This window comes from Chanodichthys erythropterus, chromosome 6 (genome assembly GCF_024489055.1).
Source record: "Chanodichthys erythropterus isolate Z2021 chromosome 6, ASM2448905v1, whole genome shotgun sequence".
NCBI lineage: Eukaryota > Metazoa > Chordata > Actinopteri > Cypriniformes > Xenocyprididae > Chanodichthys > Chanodichthys erythropterus.
The window spans coordinates 1,641,945-1,662,100 of record NC_090226.1 but is presented as its reverse complement, the minus strand read 5'-3'; the positions used below and the strand labels follow the sequence as shown (position 1 = coordinate 1,662,100).

The 20,156-nt window shown below is 29.5% G+C and overlaps 1 protein-coding gene across 2 annotated transcripts in view; it reads right to left on the bottom strand.

Annotated features, from left to right (window-relative positions):
• Nucleotides 1-20,156, bottom strand: part of eml6 (EMAP like 6) — a 57,685-nt gene that overhangs the window by 25,098 nt on the left and 12,431 nt on the right. For both annotated transcript variants that reach the window (XM_067387053.1, XM_067387052.1), the window contains exons 2-12: nucleotides 17,899-18,058; nucleotides 17,592-17,690; nucleotides 13,924-13,992; nucleotides 13,029-13,214; nucleotides 12,691-12,826; nucleotides 2,916-3,117; nucleotides 2,659-2,796; nucleotides 2,324-2,580; nucleotides 556-765; nucleotides 311-478; nucleotides 132-238 (exon numbers count right to left, since the gene is read on the bottom strand). In XM_067387053.1, the coding sequence (XP_067243154.1) occupies nucleotides 132-238; nucleotides 311-478; nucleotides 556-765; nucleotides 2,324-2,580; nucleotides 2,659-2,796; nucleotides 2,916-3,117; nucleotides 12,691-12,826; nucleotides 13,029-13,214; nucleotides 13,924-13,992; nucleotides 17,592-17,690; nucleotides 17,899-18,058 (1,732 nt within the window). The remainder of the gene's footprint in view (nucleotides 1-131; nucleotides 239-310; nucleotides 479-555; nucleotides 766-2,323; nucleotides 2,581-2,658; nucleotides 2,797-2,915; nucleotides 3,118-12,690; nucleotides 12,827-13,028; nucleotides 13,215-13,923; nucleotides 13,993-17,591; nucleotides 17,691-17,898; nucleotides 18,059-20,156) is intronic.

The window sequence follows — 20,156 nt, the reverse complement described above, 5'->3', positions numbered from 1 at the left end:
AAAGCATAAAGGGGGGAAAGCATCCAGCCAATCAGCTGTGAAAATAATGAGAGGAGCAGGATTAAAGCAGCGGAGCATGTCTGTTACAAAAAACACTCCAAATACAGATATAGATCCCTCTCCGTTCTTACCTGACGCTCGTAGTTCATCTGGGCTTCCTGTTCGATGTCCGAGTCCAGTTCGGGAACGTCGGAAAGGTCGGAGTCGGATTCGCCGCTGTTAGAGTCAGCGTACCCCTCTGTGAACGGGATTCGTTTTAGTGCAAAATAAAGTAACATTAAAACTCGTTTCTATTCAGCGATTAGTTCACCTTGCAGCAGTGGCTCCAAAACCCCATTCATGACGCCTTCCGGCAGAAACCTCCACTGGAACACAGAGTGATCCGCTCCGCCCGTGCTCAGAACCCACTGCAGGTCATGTGACCAGCGCACATTGGTCACATGGGCAGAGTGGCCGATGTATTTCTTGAATTTGGCAGCTGAAAGAATCAGATTTGTTAGGTTTGGTTTATTTGTGCACGGATGACACGGTAACTATCTGGGGAAGCGCGCTGACCTTTCTTAAGACACGGGAATCTGAAGAGTTTGACGAGGCCGAAGTCGTCGCCCGTCACCAGCACTGCACTGCTGTAATTGGCGTCCACAGAATTGATGTCATTGACGTTGGAATATTTAGGCCAGACTCCATTCACCTCGGGTCCGAGAACACATGTCCACGTCATCCAGTGGATTCCTTTGGCTTCCTCCTTCGGCAGGAATTTACCGGCTAAGAACACGGAGCAAGAGTTTATCTTCAATTATACTGTGAGCGTGACAAGATTCATAAATACAGAATGTCATTCAGTGATGCCTGAAGTTGGCTGCGTTACTGATTACTGGATGAGAATTTTTAAAAATCTTTGGGATTTTTATCGGTATGTCATGTATAGTACCAATTCCTGAAATTAATAAATAGACTTTTTAATGTACAAATATCTCCAATAAGATAAAAATGTCTTATATTATAATATATAAATTATATATATATGTAATATATATATAAATATATTATATACAATATGATAAATAAGTATATATTACATTGTATAATTTATAATATGTGTGGATATATATATATATATATATATATATATATATATATATATATATATATATATATATATATATATAAAACACATAATTATATTATAAATTATATATTAAAAATCTAAAATATTTTATAATATATACATAATTTATTTATATATTATATTGCATATTATAATTTTTAAGATGTATAATTAAATGAATGGATAAAAATATAATCTTTATAATGTACAGATATCTCCAATAAAATAAAAATGTCTTAATTTGAATTTGAACTGATGTCATCTTGCTAACTTGCTTGAAACTTTAACAAATAATGTATACTGACTTTTTCAAATTTAAATGAATTGTAGAGTTATATTAATTTTCATGACTTTCCATAAATTATTAATGCATTTTCAAGACCTTTTTTAGTGGTGACTTTTCCACATCTGGAAATCACAATTTTTTAATTTTGTTTTCATGACTGTGAAAAGTCTAATATTTTAAAAAAGCAATGCATTAATATTTGCAAAAATCATTTATATATTTTTCAAAGTTTTAAATATAAATGCATTAAGTATGCAAATATTAATGCATTTTTCTTAATTACTAGGCTTCAAATTGTGATTTCCAGACCTGAAAAAGTCATCAAACTCTTCTCAAAAGTGGGTGCTTGTGAAAAAAAGGTCTTGGAAAATCATGGAAAAGTCATGAAAACAATTAAATTAAATTTGAAAAGTCAGTATACATTTTTCTAAGTTTTAAGTATTTATGCATTCTGACTTTTCAAATGTAAATCAATAGTAAAAGATTAATTTTCATGATTTTTTCAGAATTATTTATTATTATCATTTTTAAAACATGAATTTTAAATGCATGCATATTTAAAACTTTACTCACTTTGGAAATATAAATTCATTTTTCAAGACCTTTTTCACAAGAACCCACTTTTGAGATGGAAGTCACAATTTTAAAGTAGTTTTTCACTGTTTGTTAAAAAATTAAAAAAAAAAAAAAAAAAATATATATATATATATATATATATATATATATATATATATATATATATATATATATATATATATATATCAGCAATGCTTCTATCTCTTGTTTCTGCTTCTTCTTCGCCTGTGTTTTGATCTGGAGATTCTGTACTCTTTCAGAAGATGCGTAATAGCGCCCCCTACCATATAACACTGAAAACATGAGCGGAAAATTCCATCAATAGCAGGGAAAGGGTTAATGGAGAATCTTACTTGGCATCCTGTAGAAGAATCTTTCTCCAGCTCCATCATTGGTCTGCAGGAATCGGCTGTCCACGGACCAATCCAGGTGCGTTATGAAGCAAGTGGACTTGTTGCACTCTCCCACTTTTTTATAGCGTTGGGCCACAGCGTAGATGTCCACAAACCCGTCGTTGGAGCCAACGGCCAAGTAAGAGCCATCAGGTGAAAACTTGAGCTCGTGAATGACCTCCTTCCTGTCCTTGATGTGGACCACCTCCGTCATGTCCCTTAGAGAACAGGAAAAACTCTCAGCTTGTGGATATGCATCTGAAATAATGAAGTGTAGCTGATCCAGATTTAATTACCTGACACGAAGAACAGTGAAAGAGCCGTCCTTCATGCCCAGGGCGAGCTGGGAGCCGTCGTTGTTGAAGGAAACGCTGCGTACGGCCTCTTCCATGTTGCAGCGAGCGATCAACGTGTGTTCGGATAAACTCCACAGCCTGATGAAAATGAAAAGAGATCCCAAAACATCACTATCTCATTTCCACCTGTCTTGCTCCATTCTCCTGTGTGAACTGATGTGGTATAAACAAAAATCCAATAGAAGGATTGGACTGACCGTACGGATCGATCGTCGCTGCCTGTGACGGCCAGCGGTTGTTTGGGATGCAGGTCGAGGGCCCAGAGTTCCCCCTCTGAGTGACCCTGCATGATCAGGAGCGGTTTATCTCTGTCTCGCACCATCACCTCAAAGATCTCACTGTCTTGAGTTCCCGCTAGGATCCTGTCAGCTCTCCAACACACGCTGCGGATGGACAGGCCTGGAAGAGAAAGAGTCGATGTAATGGTTTAGTATGTGTCGCACTTAATTTTCAACAACTTATATATTTATATGGCATCTTCCCTAACTTCCCTCCATGGGATACTGGTGTCCAGGCATCAACTAAGTTAAGGGAATGTTCTGGGTTCAATTCCAGTTTAGATTTACAAATGTGTCTGAAATGTGTTTGAAAACAAAACAACTACACTTTATTTAATCTGGATTATCTTTGATATAGTGATTGTGGTGGGTTTGTAAAATGATAAAAAAAACAACAACTTTTAAATATATTAATCATATTAATCTGTTTTAGGATTTTTAGAGTCATTTGTAAAATGGATGACTTGAATTATATTATTAATATTCAAATATATAAATAATATTAATCTGTTTTGGGATTTTTTTAGTAATTTGTAAAATAAATTACTTGAATTATATGAATAATATTCACGTATTTAAATATTATTAATCTGTTTTTTTTTTTTTTTTTTTTTACAGTAATTTTAAATTATATTAATAATACTAATAGGTTTTGGGACTTTTAGAGTCATTTGTAAAGTAAATGACAAATTATATTAATAATAATCAATTATAGAAATAATATTAATCTGTTTTGTGTTTTTTTTTACAGTAATTTATAAAATGGATGACTTGAATTATATTAATAATATTTAAATATACAAATAATATTAATCTGTTTTGTGTTTTTTTTACAGTAATTTATAAAATGGATGACTTGAATTATATTAATAATATTTAAATATACAAATAATATTAATCTGTTTTGTGTTTTTTTTACAGTAATTTATAAAATGGATGACTTGAATTATATTAATAATATTTAAATATACAAATAATATTAATCTGTTTTGGGATTTTTAGAGTAATTTATAAAATAAATTACTTGAATTATATGAATAATATTCACTTATTTAAATATTATTATTCTGTTTTGTTTTTTTTACAGTAATTTGTAAAATGGATGACTTGAATTATATGAATAATATTCAAATATACAAATAATATACATCTGTTTTGGGATTTCTAGAGTAATTTATTAAATAAATGACAAATTATGTTAATAATACTCAATTTTAAAAATAATATTCATCTGTTTTGGGATTTTTAGAGTAATTTATAAAATAAATTACTTGAATTATATTAATAATATTCTCTTATTTAAATATTATTATTCTGTTTTGTTTTTTTTACAGTAATTTGTAAAATGGATGACTTGAATTATATGAATAATATTCAAATATACAAATAATATTCATCTGTTTTGGGATTTCTAGAGTAATTTATTAAATAAATGACAAATTATGTTAATAATACTCAATTTTAAAAATAATATTAATCTGTTTTGGGATTTTTTTATCATCATTTGTAAAACAGATGACTTCAAATACATTAATAATATAAATAATATTTATCTGTTTTGGGATTTTTTAGAGTAATTTGAAAAATAAATTACGAATTATATTATTAATATTCAAATATATAAATAATATTAATCTGTTTTGGGATTTTTAAGGACATTTGTATAAATAAATTACTCAAATTATATGAATAATATTCATGTATTTAAATATTATTAATCTGTTTTTTTTGTTGTTTTTTTACAGAAATTTTAAATTATATTAATAATACTAATCTGTTTTGGGATTTTTAGAGTCATTTGTAAAGTAAATGACAAATTGTATTAATAATAATCAATTATAGAAATAATATTAATCTGTTTTGTGTTTTTTTTACAGTAATTTATAAAATGGATGACTTGAATTATATTAATAATATTCAAATATACAAATAATATTCATCTGTTTTGGGATTTTTAGAGTAATTTGTAAAATAAATTACTTGAATTATATGAATAATATTCACTTATTTAAATATTATTAATCTGTTTTTTTTGTTGTTTTTTAACAGTAATTTTAAATTATATTAATAATACTAATCTGTTTTGGGATTTTTAGAGTCATTTGTAAAGTAAATGACAAATTGTATTAATAATAATCAATTATAGAAATAATATTAATCTGTTTTGTGTTTTTTTTACAGTAATTTATAAAATGGATGACTTGAATTATATTAATAATATTCAAATATACAAATAATATTCATCTGTTTTGGGATTTTTAGAGTAATTTGTAAAATAAATTACTTGAATTATATGAATAATATTCAATTATTTAAATATTATTAATCTTTTTTTTTTTGTTGTTTTTTTTTACAGAAATTTTAAATTATATTAATAATACTAATCTGTTTTGGGATTTTTAGAGTCATTTGTAAACTAAATGACAAATTGTATTAATAATAATCAATTATAGAAATAATATTAATCTGTTTTTTGTTTTTTTTTACATTAATTTATAAAATGGATGACTTGAATTATATTAATAATATTCAAATATACAAATAATATTCATCTGTTTTGGGATTTTTAGAGTAATTTGTAAAATAAATTACTTGAATTATATGAATAATATTCACTTATTTAAATATTATTAATCTGTTTTGTTTTTTTACAGTAATTTTAAATTATATTAATAATATTAATCTGTTTTGGGATTTTTAGAGTCATTTGTAAAATAAATTACTTGAATTATATGAATAATGTTCAGTTATTTAAATATTATTATTCTGTTTTGTTTTTTTTACAGTAATTTGTAAAATGGATGACTTGAATTATATGAATAATATTCAAATATACAAATAATATTCATCTGTTTTGGGATTTCTAGAGTAATTTATTAAATAAATGACAAATTATGTTAATAATACTCAATTTTAAAAATAATATTAATCTGTTTTGGGATTTTTTTATCATCATTTGTAAAACAGATGACTTCAAATACATTAATAATATAAATAATATTTATCTGTTTTGGGATTTTTTAGAGTAATTTGAAAAATAAATTACGAATTATATTATTAATATTCAAATATATAAATAATATTAATCTGTTTTGGGATTTTTAAGGACATTTGTATAAATAAATTACTCAAATTATATGAATAATATTCATGTATTTAAATATTATTAATCTGTTTTTTTTGTTGTTTTTTTACAGAAATTTTAAATTATATTAATAATACTAATCTGTTTTGGGATTTTTAGAGTCATTTGTAAAGTAAATGACAAATTGTATTAATAATAATCAATTATATAAATAATATTAATCTGTTTTGTGTTTTTTTTACAGTAATTTATAAAATGGATGACTTGAATTATATTAATAATATTCAAATATACAAATAATATTCATCTGTTTTGGGATTTTTAGAGTAATTTGTAAAATAAATTACTTGAATTATATGAATAATATTCACTTATTTAAATATTATTAATCTGTTTTTTTTGTTGTTTTTTAACAGTAATTTTAAATTATATTAATAATACTAATCTGTTTTGGGATTTTTAGAGTCATTTGTAAAGTAAATGACAAATTGTATTAATAATAATCAATTATAGAAATAATATTAATCTGTTTTGTGTTTTTTTTACAGTAATTTATAAAATGGATGACTTGAATTATATTAATAATATTCAAATATACAAATAATATTCATCTGTTTTGGGATTTTTAGAGTAATTTGTAAAATAAATTACTTGAATTATATGAATAATATTCACTTATTTAAATATTATTAATCTGTTTTGTTTTTTTACAGTAATTTTAAATTATATTAATAATATTAATCTGTTTTGGGATTTTTAGAGTAATTTGTAAAATAAATTACTTGAATTATATGAATAATATTCACTTATTTAAATATTATTATTCTGTTTTGTTTTTTTTACAGTAATTTGTAAAATGGATGACTTGAATTATATGAATAATATTCAAATATACAAATAATATTCATCTGTTTTGGGATTTCTAGAGTAATTTATTAAATAAATGACAAATTATGTTAATAATACTCAATTTTAAAAATAATATTAATCTGTTTTGGGATTTTTTTATCATCATTTGTAAAACAGATGACTTCAAATACATTAATAATATAAATAATATTTATCTGTTTTGGGATTTTTTAGAGTAATTTGAAAAATAAATTACGAATTATATTATTAATATTCAAATATATAAATAATATTAATCTGTTTTGGGATTTTTAAGGACATTTGTATAAATAAATTACTCAAATTATATGAATAATATTCATGTATTTAAATATTATTAATCTGTTTTTTTTGTTGTTTTTTTACAGAAATTTTAAATTATATTAATAATACTAATCTGTTTTGGGATTTTTAGAGTCATTTGTAAAGTAAATGACAAATTGTATTAATAATAATCAATTATAGAAATAATATTAATCTGTTTTGTGTTTTTTTTACAGTAATTTATAAAATGGATGACTTGAATTATATTAATAATATTCAAATATACAAATAATATTCATCTGTTTTGGGATTTTTAGAGTAATTTGTAAAATAAATTACTTGAATTATATGAATAATATTCACTTATTTAAATATTATTAATCTGTTTTTTTTGTTGTTTTTTAACAGTAATTTTAAATTATATTAATAATACTAATCTGTTTTGGGATTTTTAGAGTCATTTGTAAAGTAAATGACAAATTGTATTAATAATAATCAATTATAGAAATAATATTAATCTGTTTTGTGTTTTTTTTACAGTAATTTATAAAATGGATGACTTGAATTATATTAATAATATTCAAATATACAAATAATATTCATCTGTTTTGGGATTTTTAGAGTAATTTGTAAAATAAATTACTTGAATTATATGAATAATATTCACTTATTTAAATATTATTAATCTGTTTTTTTTGTTGTTTTTTTTTACAGAAATTTTAAATTATATTAATAATACTAATCTGTTTTGGGATTTTTAGAGTCATTTGTAAACTAAATGACAAATTGTATTAATAATAATCAATTATAGAAATAATATTAATCTGTTTTGTGTTTTTTTTTACAGTAATTTATAAAATGGATGACTTGAATTATATTAATAATATTCAAATATACAAATAATATTCATCTGTTTTGGGATTTTTAGAGTAATTTGTAAAATAAATTACTTTAATTATATGAATAATATTCAATTATTTAAATATTATTAATCTGTTTTGTTTTTTTACAGTAATTTTAAATTATATTAATAATATTAATCTGTTTTGGGATTTTTAGAGTCATTTGTAAAATAAATTACTTGAATTATATGAATAATATTCACGTATTTAAATATTATTAATCTGTTTTTTTTTGTTGTTTTTTTACAGTAATTTTAAATTATATTAATAATACTAATCTGTTTTGGGATTTTTAGAGTCATTTGTAAAGTAAATGACAAATTGTATTAATAATAATCAATTATAGAAATAATATTAATCTGTTTTGTGTTTTTTTTACAGTAATTTATAAAATGGATGACTTGAATTATATTAATAATATTCAAATATACAAATAATATTCATCTGTTTTGGGATTTTTAGAGTAATTTGTAAAATAAATTACTTGAATTATATGAATAATATTCACTTATTTAAATATTATTAATCTGTTTTGTTTTTTTACAGTAATTTTAAATTATATTAATAATATTAATCTGTTTTGGGATTTTTAGAGTCATTTGTAAAGTAAATGACAAATGATGTTAATAATAGTCAATTATATAAATAATATTAATCTGTTTTGTGATTTTTTCAGAGTCATTTATAAATTGAATGACTTGAATTATTTTAATTATATTCAAATATACAAATAATATTCATCTGTTTTGGGATTTTTTTACAGTAATTTTAAATTATATTAATAATATTCATCTGTTTTGGGATTTTTAGAGTAATTTGTTAAATAAATGACAAATTATATTAATAATACTCAGTTATAAAAACAATATTAATCTGTTTTGTGTTTTTCTTCAGTAATTTGTAAAATGGACGACTTGAATTATATTAATAATATTCAAATATACAAATAATATTCATCTGTTTAGGGATTTTTAGAGCCATTGGTAAAGTAAAAGACTAATTATATTAATAATACTCAATTATAAAAATAATATCAATCTGTTTTGGGATTTTTTTAGCGTCATTTGTAAAACGGATGACTTAAAATACATTAATAATATAAATAATATTTATCTGTTTTGGGATTTGTTTTAAAAGTAATTTTAAATTATATTAATAATATTCATCTGTTTTGGGATTCTTAGAGCCATTTGAAAAATAAATGACTTGAATTATATTAATAATATTAAATTATATAAACAATATTCATCTGTTTTTAGATTTTTTTTCGAGAAATTTGTCAAATTAATGTTTATTCATATAAACAGAAAAGTTTCACACTTAAAGGTGGTTTGCTGGTGTTTGCAGCAGGGCAGAATTTAATTGGCTCGTTAACTGGCTGTAAAACCCCCAAAACTGAAGCTATACAGCTGAAAAAGTCAAAAACATGCCATACTGAAAGTCTAAATTGGACAAGCCAGCAAAATGTCAAATAAACAAACCCAGAGTGAATCATTTGCTTTGGAGTCACACTTTGAGAGAACTATTTCTATACTGGAAATCTCTGTTTTGTTTTGTCTGAGAGGTTAAAACAGACCCAAATGAGTCGATACTCTAGTTAGACTACATAAAGATTTAAAATGAATGTAGTGAGCAGCTCAGATCATCTGATGAGAAATATTTGAGTTCATATTAACTTCGATTGCAAACATCATTGAGATCTCTTCTGAAACTGAGACACGTGAGATTATGGGCTGTTTTTCTCAGGCTTCATCAAAAGACTCTCAGCTACATCTGAATGCTATAAACACATAAACAAATGATCTTTCCTGCAGGAAGCATTCGGCGAGGTTTGTTAAATCTGCTGAGATTTTTGTTTCAGGCTGACCAGACCTGATCGTTTGTTATCCCACCCAATTATCTGACAGTCTTCTGCTGTGAAACCGCTGACAGCTTCATTACTACAAGACTTACATCTGCTGAAAACACTGTCACTTGAGTGATATAAGCGCAGGCGATGTTTCCATGGTGACTGAATCCCTTATATACTGGCTTTCCTTTACCACCTTATGGAGTCAAATGAATGATCTCTTCCTGTTTAAGACCGTCTGCTTCATTGATTAAGTATTGTACTTGTAATCTACATCACTGAATGCAATTTCCTTGAAAAATGGTCAATAATGGAACAAGCTTTTGTGGTTCATTGCACCGAGCCTCATGATTCACACAAACGGAATTGCCGAATCCAGTCATAAAAATGGAATTTACTGAATATCGTGGAATGGCACGGAATTTTGAAAAATATGAATGAATAAAAAAAGTAAAGGGTGAATGTGTGAATATTAAAGCACAAAGAACGCTGTTTTCATCTGTCTCACGACAACCCGTCAAAATAAAAGTTACTAACAATAATAGCAATAATAAATATAGCTGCAGGCAACAATTAAGGGGCCAAGCACAACAGAAGCAAACAAGGAAGCTAGCAGCAGACCAACAATGTCATAATGGACTATGATCGCAACTGAGACAAAAAAACTGCATGTCAATTTTAAAGTCAATCAGACTAACAGTACTGTAGTTAGAGCCAATTTCATGTTTTGTTCAATTATAGTGCCACCAAGTGGTGCAGTCCCACCGCTTTTTTTTTGTGTGTCCTCAGAGTGCCCCCATACATATGTGTGTCAAATTTGGTGAAAATATAGTTATAGACATTTATATATATGAACACATAAAAAATTACCCACACCTGACTTTGATTGCATTTCTTGCCACTTACTATAAAAATTTTGACATTTGGCCATTAGCGTATCGTCAACAAACAATATTTACGATTTTCATATGGTGGTTTTGTCTCAATCGGACTAACGGTTACTAAGATATTCGAAAATGTTGTTTAAACGCTAAATAACAACGTTGCACTAACTGTAAGGTGAAACCCAGTATGTTTGGTGTCGTCAGACACCAAGGATTCATGAATCCAACGAGATGACTCCCATGAAAATAAGTCAACCACATCCAAAGTTATAAGCATGTAAAAAAAAAAAAATTCATCACTAGGTGGCGCTGGTCGGAAACTTCTCAGACTCCTTCAGGGCATCGTGCTGATGACTCATGCCGAGTTTCGTAATGATACGTTAATGAGTTCGTAAAAAACGTAATTTTACTACAAAATTCAAAATAGCCAATGCTCAAAATGGTCGATATGGGAGAATTGGATATCATTCGACTTGGCATGATGCCCTGAATCCACTTTTATGATTTTTGGACGAACCGTTTAGAAGTTATAAGCAAAAATATAATTTTTTTTTTTTGCATGTATTGACCAGTAGGTGGCGCTGCGCCGAAATGTAGCATGTAATATGCTTGTGATGACATGGACCAATTTTCGTCTCGTTTTTCAAAAACAGTTTGACAAATAAACTTTTGGTCTGAAGATGATCTGGTTAAATTTTCTTGAAAGTTCGAAAAACTTTTTTGGAAAATTCAAAATGGCGGAAAAATTTTCATGACTGAAAATGCATTGGAATCGTCTTGAGCCAAGGAATGTTTCTAGCCCTTACAGTTCAAAAGTTATTAGCATAAATATAATTTTAGACAGTTGGTGGCGCTATTTTATTACTTCTTAAAAGAAATTTAATTTTCATTAATTTTTCATATCCGTAATTTGATTACCACCATTTTTGATTAAAAAATTGTATTAAATCATAAAACATACAACATAGAATTTCATAAAAAAGTTGCTATTATTGTTCAAATTTTATGAATTCAATTGAGTAAACATCCTTTTTAATTATTAAAATGTAATTAAACCATTAAAAACTGAATTTGGGAAAAAACAAAGCAGATTTCATTGCAGCGTCTATAAATTCAAGGGTTCTACACTTTTTTAATGATTTTTTTTTGCACAGAAAACGGTATTAATTTAGTTTCTTACGATCATTTTCCAAACTCTCTCTGGCCCTCACAATTAAAAATGCTATATGTAATTTTACTGACTGACTGTACTAAAGCATAAAAATGCATCATATGTTTGTAGAGATTTAGGAAACATGCTAAGTTCACACACAGCCAGTTAAACTACTTTGAAACATCAAAGTCTCCGCCCACTGCCAATTTACCCAATAGTATTTCAACACCCCGGGTTGCCAGTTGGTGGAAAACACAGCGATAGATCGCAGACCTAAAAAGCCTCAGTATCTTTCTAAAAATCTCTAATCGCCTATTAAAACGCAGATAAATTGCGTTCCAGTGTCAGTTGCGCTCGTTCCTGTAGTGTGTCCTCAATCTGGCAACCCGTCTGAGGATATCTCTCCTATAGTTTGAATCTGGACTGCAGTACCCATTTGAACCACTAGCTGTCAATATTACATACTGCACCTTTAAGACTTTTATATTTAAATGAGCTCTTTTATGAATAAACTGGTGTAATTCACACTTTCACGTTTTCACACTTAATTCACACAATTAGCGGGACTGGTCAGAATACTAAATAGTTGATTTATGTGTAAATGTAGACAGTCTAAACTATTTTAAAAGGGCAAGAAAATGCATGATATGTTCCACTGTGATGTTTTACCTTTATAACCCTGTTCTGCCTCCCTGAGGTCGATCTTGGTGATGGGTTTGAAATCCACATCCCACAGCCTCACACATCCATCACGCCCACCGGTGGCGAAGCCTTCTTCACACGAATGCATGCTGAAGATCCCTGCCTGCAGAACAAGGAGAGTTCACAAACAGGTCACAACCGTCGCCTGCTGAATTCACCGTAGGTGCATGACGCAAATGGTCATTGCATTGACAATCTGACCGCAACTTTATCAGTGATCGTCCTTTAAGGGAGATCACATAGCAGATATGTGATGTGTATATGGTGGGAGAGATTGTGTAGGATGTGTGATGATTTTCACTCACTCCGTGAGCCGCCTGTATCGTTCGTGTCAGGTTGAGTCCTTTCCACACATAAATGTCTCCGTTAAGAGCGCCTGAATACGTCACTTCATCTTTCGCCGTTGCCAAGCACAGGATGGTTTGCAGGTCCCCCGTCTTTCCGAAAATCCCTCGTTTTGGCGTCAAAGCATTGCCACATAATGTCCAAAACTATGAGACAAAAGAGAAATGATGCCCTGAAAAACAACTCCTAATTTACAGGAATTAACCATATGAAGGCTGTGAGCTCCACTTCTGTTTCTGAACTCCCTGAAACGCCTCCATCTTGAGTTTTCTTCACAATATCCTCATTTAAATAATTCATATGCAGAATAAAGGGGCGGGGCCTGGTTGAGTTAGTTAGAAGTTAACATTTCCCAAACATGCTCGACCAATCACAACACACTGCTCCAGCCGACCAATCAGAGCACATTGTGCTTTTCAGAAGACGGGGCTTCAGAGAGACAGGAACTAAACAGAGCGTTACTGACAGACTGGGAAGAGAGGAGCTGCAACAATGGAGAATATGAGGAAAATAATGAACATTCAAGCAGGAAAACCTGTTCTAGTAGAGCCACTCAAGGGCACAATATGATTACTTTAAAATATAGTGCATGCATCATTCAGAGTAGTACATGTTTTAGGAAGTACTGTTCCTTTAAATTATATTTTTTCTGTATCAGTATGTTTTTCAGAATGTTAATAGATTTGTTGATGTCTATGAAAAACATTGCATCTGCAGTAAAGACAATAACAAACAACAAAGGAAAGAACGAATAAATTACAGCATCTTTTCCCGCTGATGCCTCATTTATTTCTTTCCGAGAGCGCAGGAATCATCTTGGGCTCGAATGAACTTTGTCTCAGGGGTTTGACTCACTTTAATGTGCTTGACTCCGCAGCTCACCAGCCTGTGCGCCAGAAATGGGTCCCAGGAAATATCGAAGATCTGAAACCGCAGCACAAACAAGTGGAATAAACACATCAACACCTCCACAACATCCAGCACCAATCCTGATCACCTGTCTAAACTTATACAAAATTATCATAAATTAATTCACAAACAAACATGTACTAGGCATTGCATAACAGTTTTGAAAAATCCCTAACCATAAGCATGAGCAATAATTATAGTGATGCTTGCTAATTAGCTAATAATTTAACAATTTACAATAAGAACAATGCATGAAGCCTTTTATTCAACATTATTTTTCTTCTGTCCTTAATTTTAATCTATGCAATTTTCTTTCAGATCAGTCTGATTCCTTCATTATTGTACTGGTAAATTGTATAGCTTGAATTAGGGCTGTTCAACGATAACCGTGGTTATCGTGTACAAAATAAGAGTCTGTGTTTACGTAATATATGTGTGTTTGTTTTGTGTATAATTATTATGTATATATAAATACACACACATACATGTATATATTTAAGAAAAATATCTTATATTTCTATACAAATATTTACATTTATATATAATTTAAATATATAAAAATATAAATATATTTATATATTAGGGCTGTCAAATGATTAATCACGATTAATCACATACAAAATAAAAGTTTGAGTTTGCCTAATATATGTGGGTGTACTGTGTGCAATTATTATGTATATATAAATACAAACACATCCAAGTATATATTTGAGAAATATTTACAAGTATATGTATTTATTTATATTTTTATATAATTTATATTATATATAAATACATTTTTTTGTACATAAATAACATATTTCTCTTAAATATATACATTAATTTGTGTGTATTTATATATACATATTATTTACACACATTACTCACACATATATTATGCAAACTCAAACTTTTATTTTGTATGTGATTAATCGTGATTAATCGTTTGACAGCCCTATTATATATTTATACATACATGCTTATATTTCTTAAATATACACATGCATGTGTGTTTATTTATATATACATAATAATTATACACAAAACAAACACACATATATTACGTAAACACAGACTCTTATTTTGTACACGATAATAATATATATATATATTGGAACCACTAAGATTTTTAATTTTTTTAAAAGAAGTTTCGTCTGCTCACCAAGGCTACATTTATTTAATTAAAAATACAGTAAAAAACAGTAATATTGTGAAATATAATTACAATTTAAAATAACTGAAAATAACTATTTGAATATATTTGACAAAGTAATTTATTCCTGTGATCAAAGCTGAATTTTCAGCATCATTACTCCAGTCTTCAGTGTCACATGATCCTTCAGAAATCATTCTAATATGCTGATTTGCTGCTCAAGAAACATTTAATGTGTACAATCGTACAAAATATTTGTGTACAATATTTTTTTTCAGGATTATTTGATGAATAGAAAGTTCAAAATAACAGTGTTTATCTGAAATCTAATCTTTTGTAACATTATAAATGTCTTTACTGTCACTTTTGATTGATTGAATGCATCCTTGCTGAATAAAAGTATTCATTTCTTTAATTTCTTTTCAGAAAAATAAAAATTCTTACTGACCCTAAACTTTTGAACGGTAGGGTATAATGCTACAGAAGCTTTGTATTTCAGATAAATGCTGTTCTTTTGAACTTTCTATTCATCAAGGAATCCTGAAAAAAAAGTACACAACTGTTTTCACGTTTCTTGAGCAGCAGATCAGCATATTAGAATGATTTCTGAAGGATCATGTGACACTGAAGACTGGAGTAATGATGCTGAAAATTCAGCTTTGATCACAGGAATAAATTACTTTGTCAAATATATTTAAATAGTACAGAGTTATTTAAAATTGTAATAATATTTCACAATATTACTGTTTTTTTTACTGTATTTTTAATTAAATAAATGTAGCCTTGGTGAGCAGACGAAACTTCTTTTAAAAACATTAAAAATCTTAGTGGTTCCAAACTTTTGGACTGTACTGTATGTATATATATGATTGGCTGAGAGGTCTTTCCAGCCATGTGATATTCTACAAGTATCGCCACAGGAACTGTTTCACCGCTTGTATCACTCCGCTTGAAGCGACTGTCATGGCGGCCGATCAAATCCACCATATTTTTTACATGTTGTACAACTGTACTAAAACGAAATCTGTAGTTTTAAGAGTTTTTGAAATATTTGACTCATTTAATCATAGCAACTATTATACAATTTGTTTAGACATTTTCGGAGATGCGAGCTCCAGGCCATTAGCGGCCGCTCAGAGCTCGAGTACCCGCTGAGAACAGCTTCATCTCGGCCAGTGCTTTGGGGATTTGCCGCTGGCTCTTATAGTGGTTAAACATGAGATATAATTCATTTTGGGTACATAAAATGGGCAATCTTTGGTCTTATTAATCTATTACTTGTTCCTGAGCAAATCAAATTGGGCTATGTTAAATTTAATTATTTAATATTAAGGCTATATTTAACTTGCATCCGATAGAGCACTGCTTTTGTACGTTTGACTGAATTGTACAATTGTGTTTATTTCCTATTGTCATTTATAATGGCTATTGTTGTTAATTTAATGAATGAATGTTATATCAGACACAGGTAAATCTGTGGCGGAAGGAAGTAGTTCTGCACAAAAGACAGTCAGTTGTTATTTCTTATTTATTTACACAATTGTCCCATCAAACTGTTGTATAAACGCAATATAACACTCATAGCCGTGCAATATGGCTGTATATCAGCATGGCTGTGATTACCTACGGCCGAATCACGGTATATAAAGCCATAAAGGCTACTCGTAATAAAATATGCTCTTATCTTTGAAATAGTCTGATAAATTATACACCCTAAATGCAATGAAAGTTGCTTTGCCAAATAGCAATAGGAACAATGCATGAAGCCTTTTAATCACCATTACGTTTCTTCTATTAATAATGCATTTATCTCTCAAACAGTTTGATATGTTTATTATTTGCATTCATTATCTGCACATAAAAGCACTCCTGTTGCTCAAACCGTACAGCATGCAAAGTCATGGATTTGATTCCCAGGGAATGCATGAACTGCTATACCGTACACCTCGAATGTAATGTAAGTGGCTTTGGATAAAAGCATCTGCCAAATGCATAAATGTAAAATGCAAAAGATATAAATTATAAATGGCTTTATATTCCATCGGCAGTTTACATTTTGGCAGTCATGCCAGTGAAGTTGTTGAGCTGGAACAGGAGAGAGAGACACAGAGCTGCAGGGTTTTAATGGCACCTTAGGGAATCTTCTGGTGTCTGTGGATCTTCACTAAGCTGCTCTGTCATCTCATGTGTGTGTGTGTTTCAGATTAGGAAACATATTCTATCTGTCAGTTCATGCATTGAATTTCTCCTCTGTATTGTAACATAACACAATAACTTATTCATAACGCTCTTAACAGTTATTCATTCACATCACTGAGGTGTAGCATCTGTTGCTATGGAAACGGTCCTACCATGTGTGAACCGTATGGGCATGTTCTGCATTTTTTAACTTCGTGCATTAGATCTTTCTGGCATTATGAATGAAACGCTGGACTCTGCAGTTTCGATGTAATTAACAGATGAACAGTCCGTTCTGTCTTACCCTATCAGAATGTCCCGTGGCGGTGGCTAAGACACGCCCTTTTTTCCAGTCCCAAACGCACACAGTGTTTTTGGCATCAAGCCCCACTGAAGCTAAACGCTGATGCAAACGACAGGAGAAAATATGCAGTTAGATGAGACCATTTGCAAACACAGATTTTAATAATAATACAAATACTAAATATGACCAAAAACATGTTCATATTCAAATGGTCAATGATAATGTTAGTCTCATTATATAAAAATATTTGAGAATGCAGCAACAGACCAATCAGAATCAAGTATTCCCGAGAGTGAACTTGACTCACCTGTCCGTCTGCGTCGAAGGCCAGACAGGCCACACCGTGAGTGTGAACGTCTCTCAGGATGGATACCGTCGTCAGGGAGTAAGAGTCCCACACGCAGATATACGGATCCTTCCCAACCTGACCTGTGGCCACCTGGATCTTATCCGGATGCAACGCTAGACTGAGAACAGAAGAGATGCATGCTGTGAGTTACACTGAAAGAAAGAAAGAAAGAAAGAAAGAAAGAAAGAAAGAAAGAAAGAAAGAAAGAAAGAAAGAAAGAAAGAAAGAAAGAAAGAAAGAAAGAAAGAAAGAAAGAAAGAAAGAAAGAAAGAAACTCAAGTGTTTCGTTTGAGGTACTTTACAGCGAATCACAAAATTATATATATTTAGTTCAGTCATGAAACTCTAGATGGCGCAAGCAGAGTTTTACGATCACATAATTACCACATGGCACAAGCTGATTGGCCTCTGCTGATCCTGCAGCCAATGAGATTGCTTGCTAAACATTCTAGTCCTGCAGCAGCTATCAGAGTTCCTCTGAACCCCTCCACCTCCCCAGCTCCACCTGCCTAGATCTGCTACAGGATTTATGTCTATTTATGCAGATCTTAGCAGCAACAAGTCCATTTTTGCTCTGCAGCAGCAACATATCTAGTTCACTAAGAGATTATACATTGCAACATTCAATAGCATGCTAAAACTATTCAGAAAGTTGTCATTATTGAAATATATTACATCCACAACCCAACAAATGCGGGTGTATTTCAGCAGTGGCGTGTAATGCAGTCACTCTTACTAGCCACTTTGGTGGGTTGAATATTATATATAATATACACACTTTTCAATTGTAATCTTTTAAAAAGGCATCTGAATTAATTAACTAAGTGCAATGTAGTGTTGTCAAAAATATAGATTTTTCGACACATATCAATACTGAAATATCAAAAAACGCTACCAATACTAATTTTCCGCAGAATAGATACACGATACCAGCTGCTCTTTCTCTCATCTCTCCAAAAGTGAGAAGACACACAAACCCGCCTCATTTCATTTGCTTCAGATGAATATTGTGGGTGTTACAGGGCTTGAATTTCGGCGTGGGATTGCACATAATTTTATTCATTCCCGCAGATTTTGTTCTCACACCCAAAGTGCACCTCATAATCCACCTCTCAGTACTAAATTGAGATCTTTTTCGCTGCTTATTGCACTTAAACAGTCAAATACACATTAAAATAATGTCAAAATGCCGATCTTGATGAGTATCCACATAAACACAGTCACTCATGTTTGAAGTGAACGTAAACAGTTGAGAAAGAAATCACATGTGTAACAGTATAATGGATCAGCGCATCAGGTCTTAAAGTGACAGCAGCCTAATATACCTGCTGCCAAATTATGAGATAATATTAAAAATATCAATATGGCAGTTTTTCCCCATGGTATCAATGTTAAAATTGTGGCAAGTGAAAATGCTGAGTGAATAGTAACTCTGGAAAACCTCTAGACAAAGTAGCTGGTGAGCAAAAACGTTAATGGTAAGCCCATATATATATATATATGTATAGGGGCTATAAAAATTAACACGCTAACGCATGCGATTATTTTTTTTTTTTTTCAGTTTAACGGGTTAAAAATATTTATGTTGTTTCTACATTAATTTAGAGATTGTAAAATTATTACAATATAAAAATATATTAAAAAACTTTACGTTAGGTAAAGATTAGATTAATCAAGATTAGATTTTTTAATCGATTGACAGCATTAATTATATAAATTATATATATATATATATATATATATATATATGTTATATAATATATTTCTAATATACGAGTACTTATTATTTTTAATTATTAATAATAATAATTAATTAATTATTTTTTGACAGGAGAGAAAATTTAGAACTAATTTTTATTTTATTTTATTTTATGATTTTTGTGCCACCAAAAAAACACAGCAAAACAAACAAACAAACAGTCAAAACAGGGCAGTTCTTGGCCCAAATAAAATGTTAAAATATAATAATAAAATGAAATGAATATGAATCTCATTAAAACAGCTTTAATCCAGAGCTATAATACATGAGCGCAGAAAAGTGCGATAATGTGACTGAATGCTAAAATGAATCAGTGTGGGAGAAACGCACGCTTGAGGAAGCCACAGCGGGATCAACCCTGCATATATGAGACGAGTCCTTCTGTCTGCACTGACTTTCCTTACAGGAAGATGATGTCACAAATGAATTGAGTCTCTCCACGGCAACGGTTCTGCCA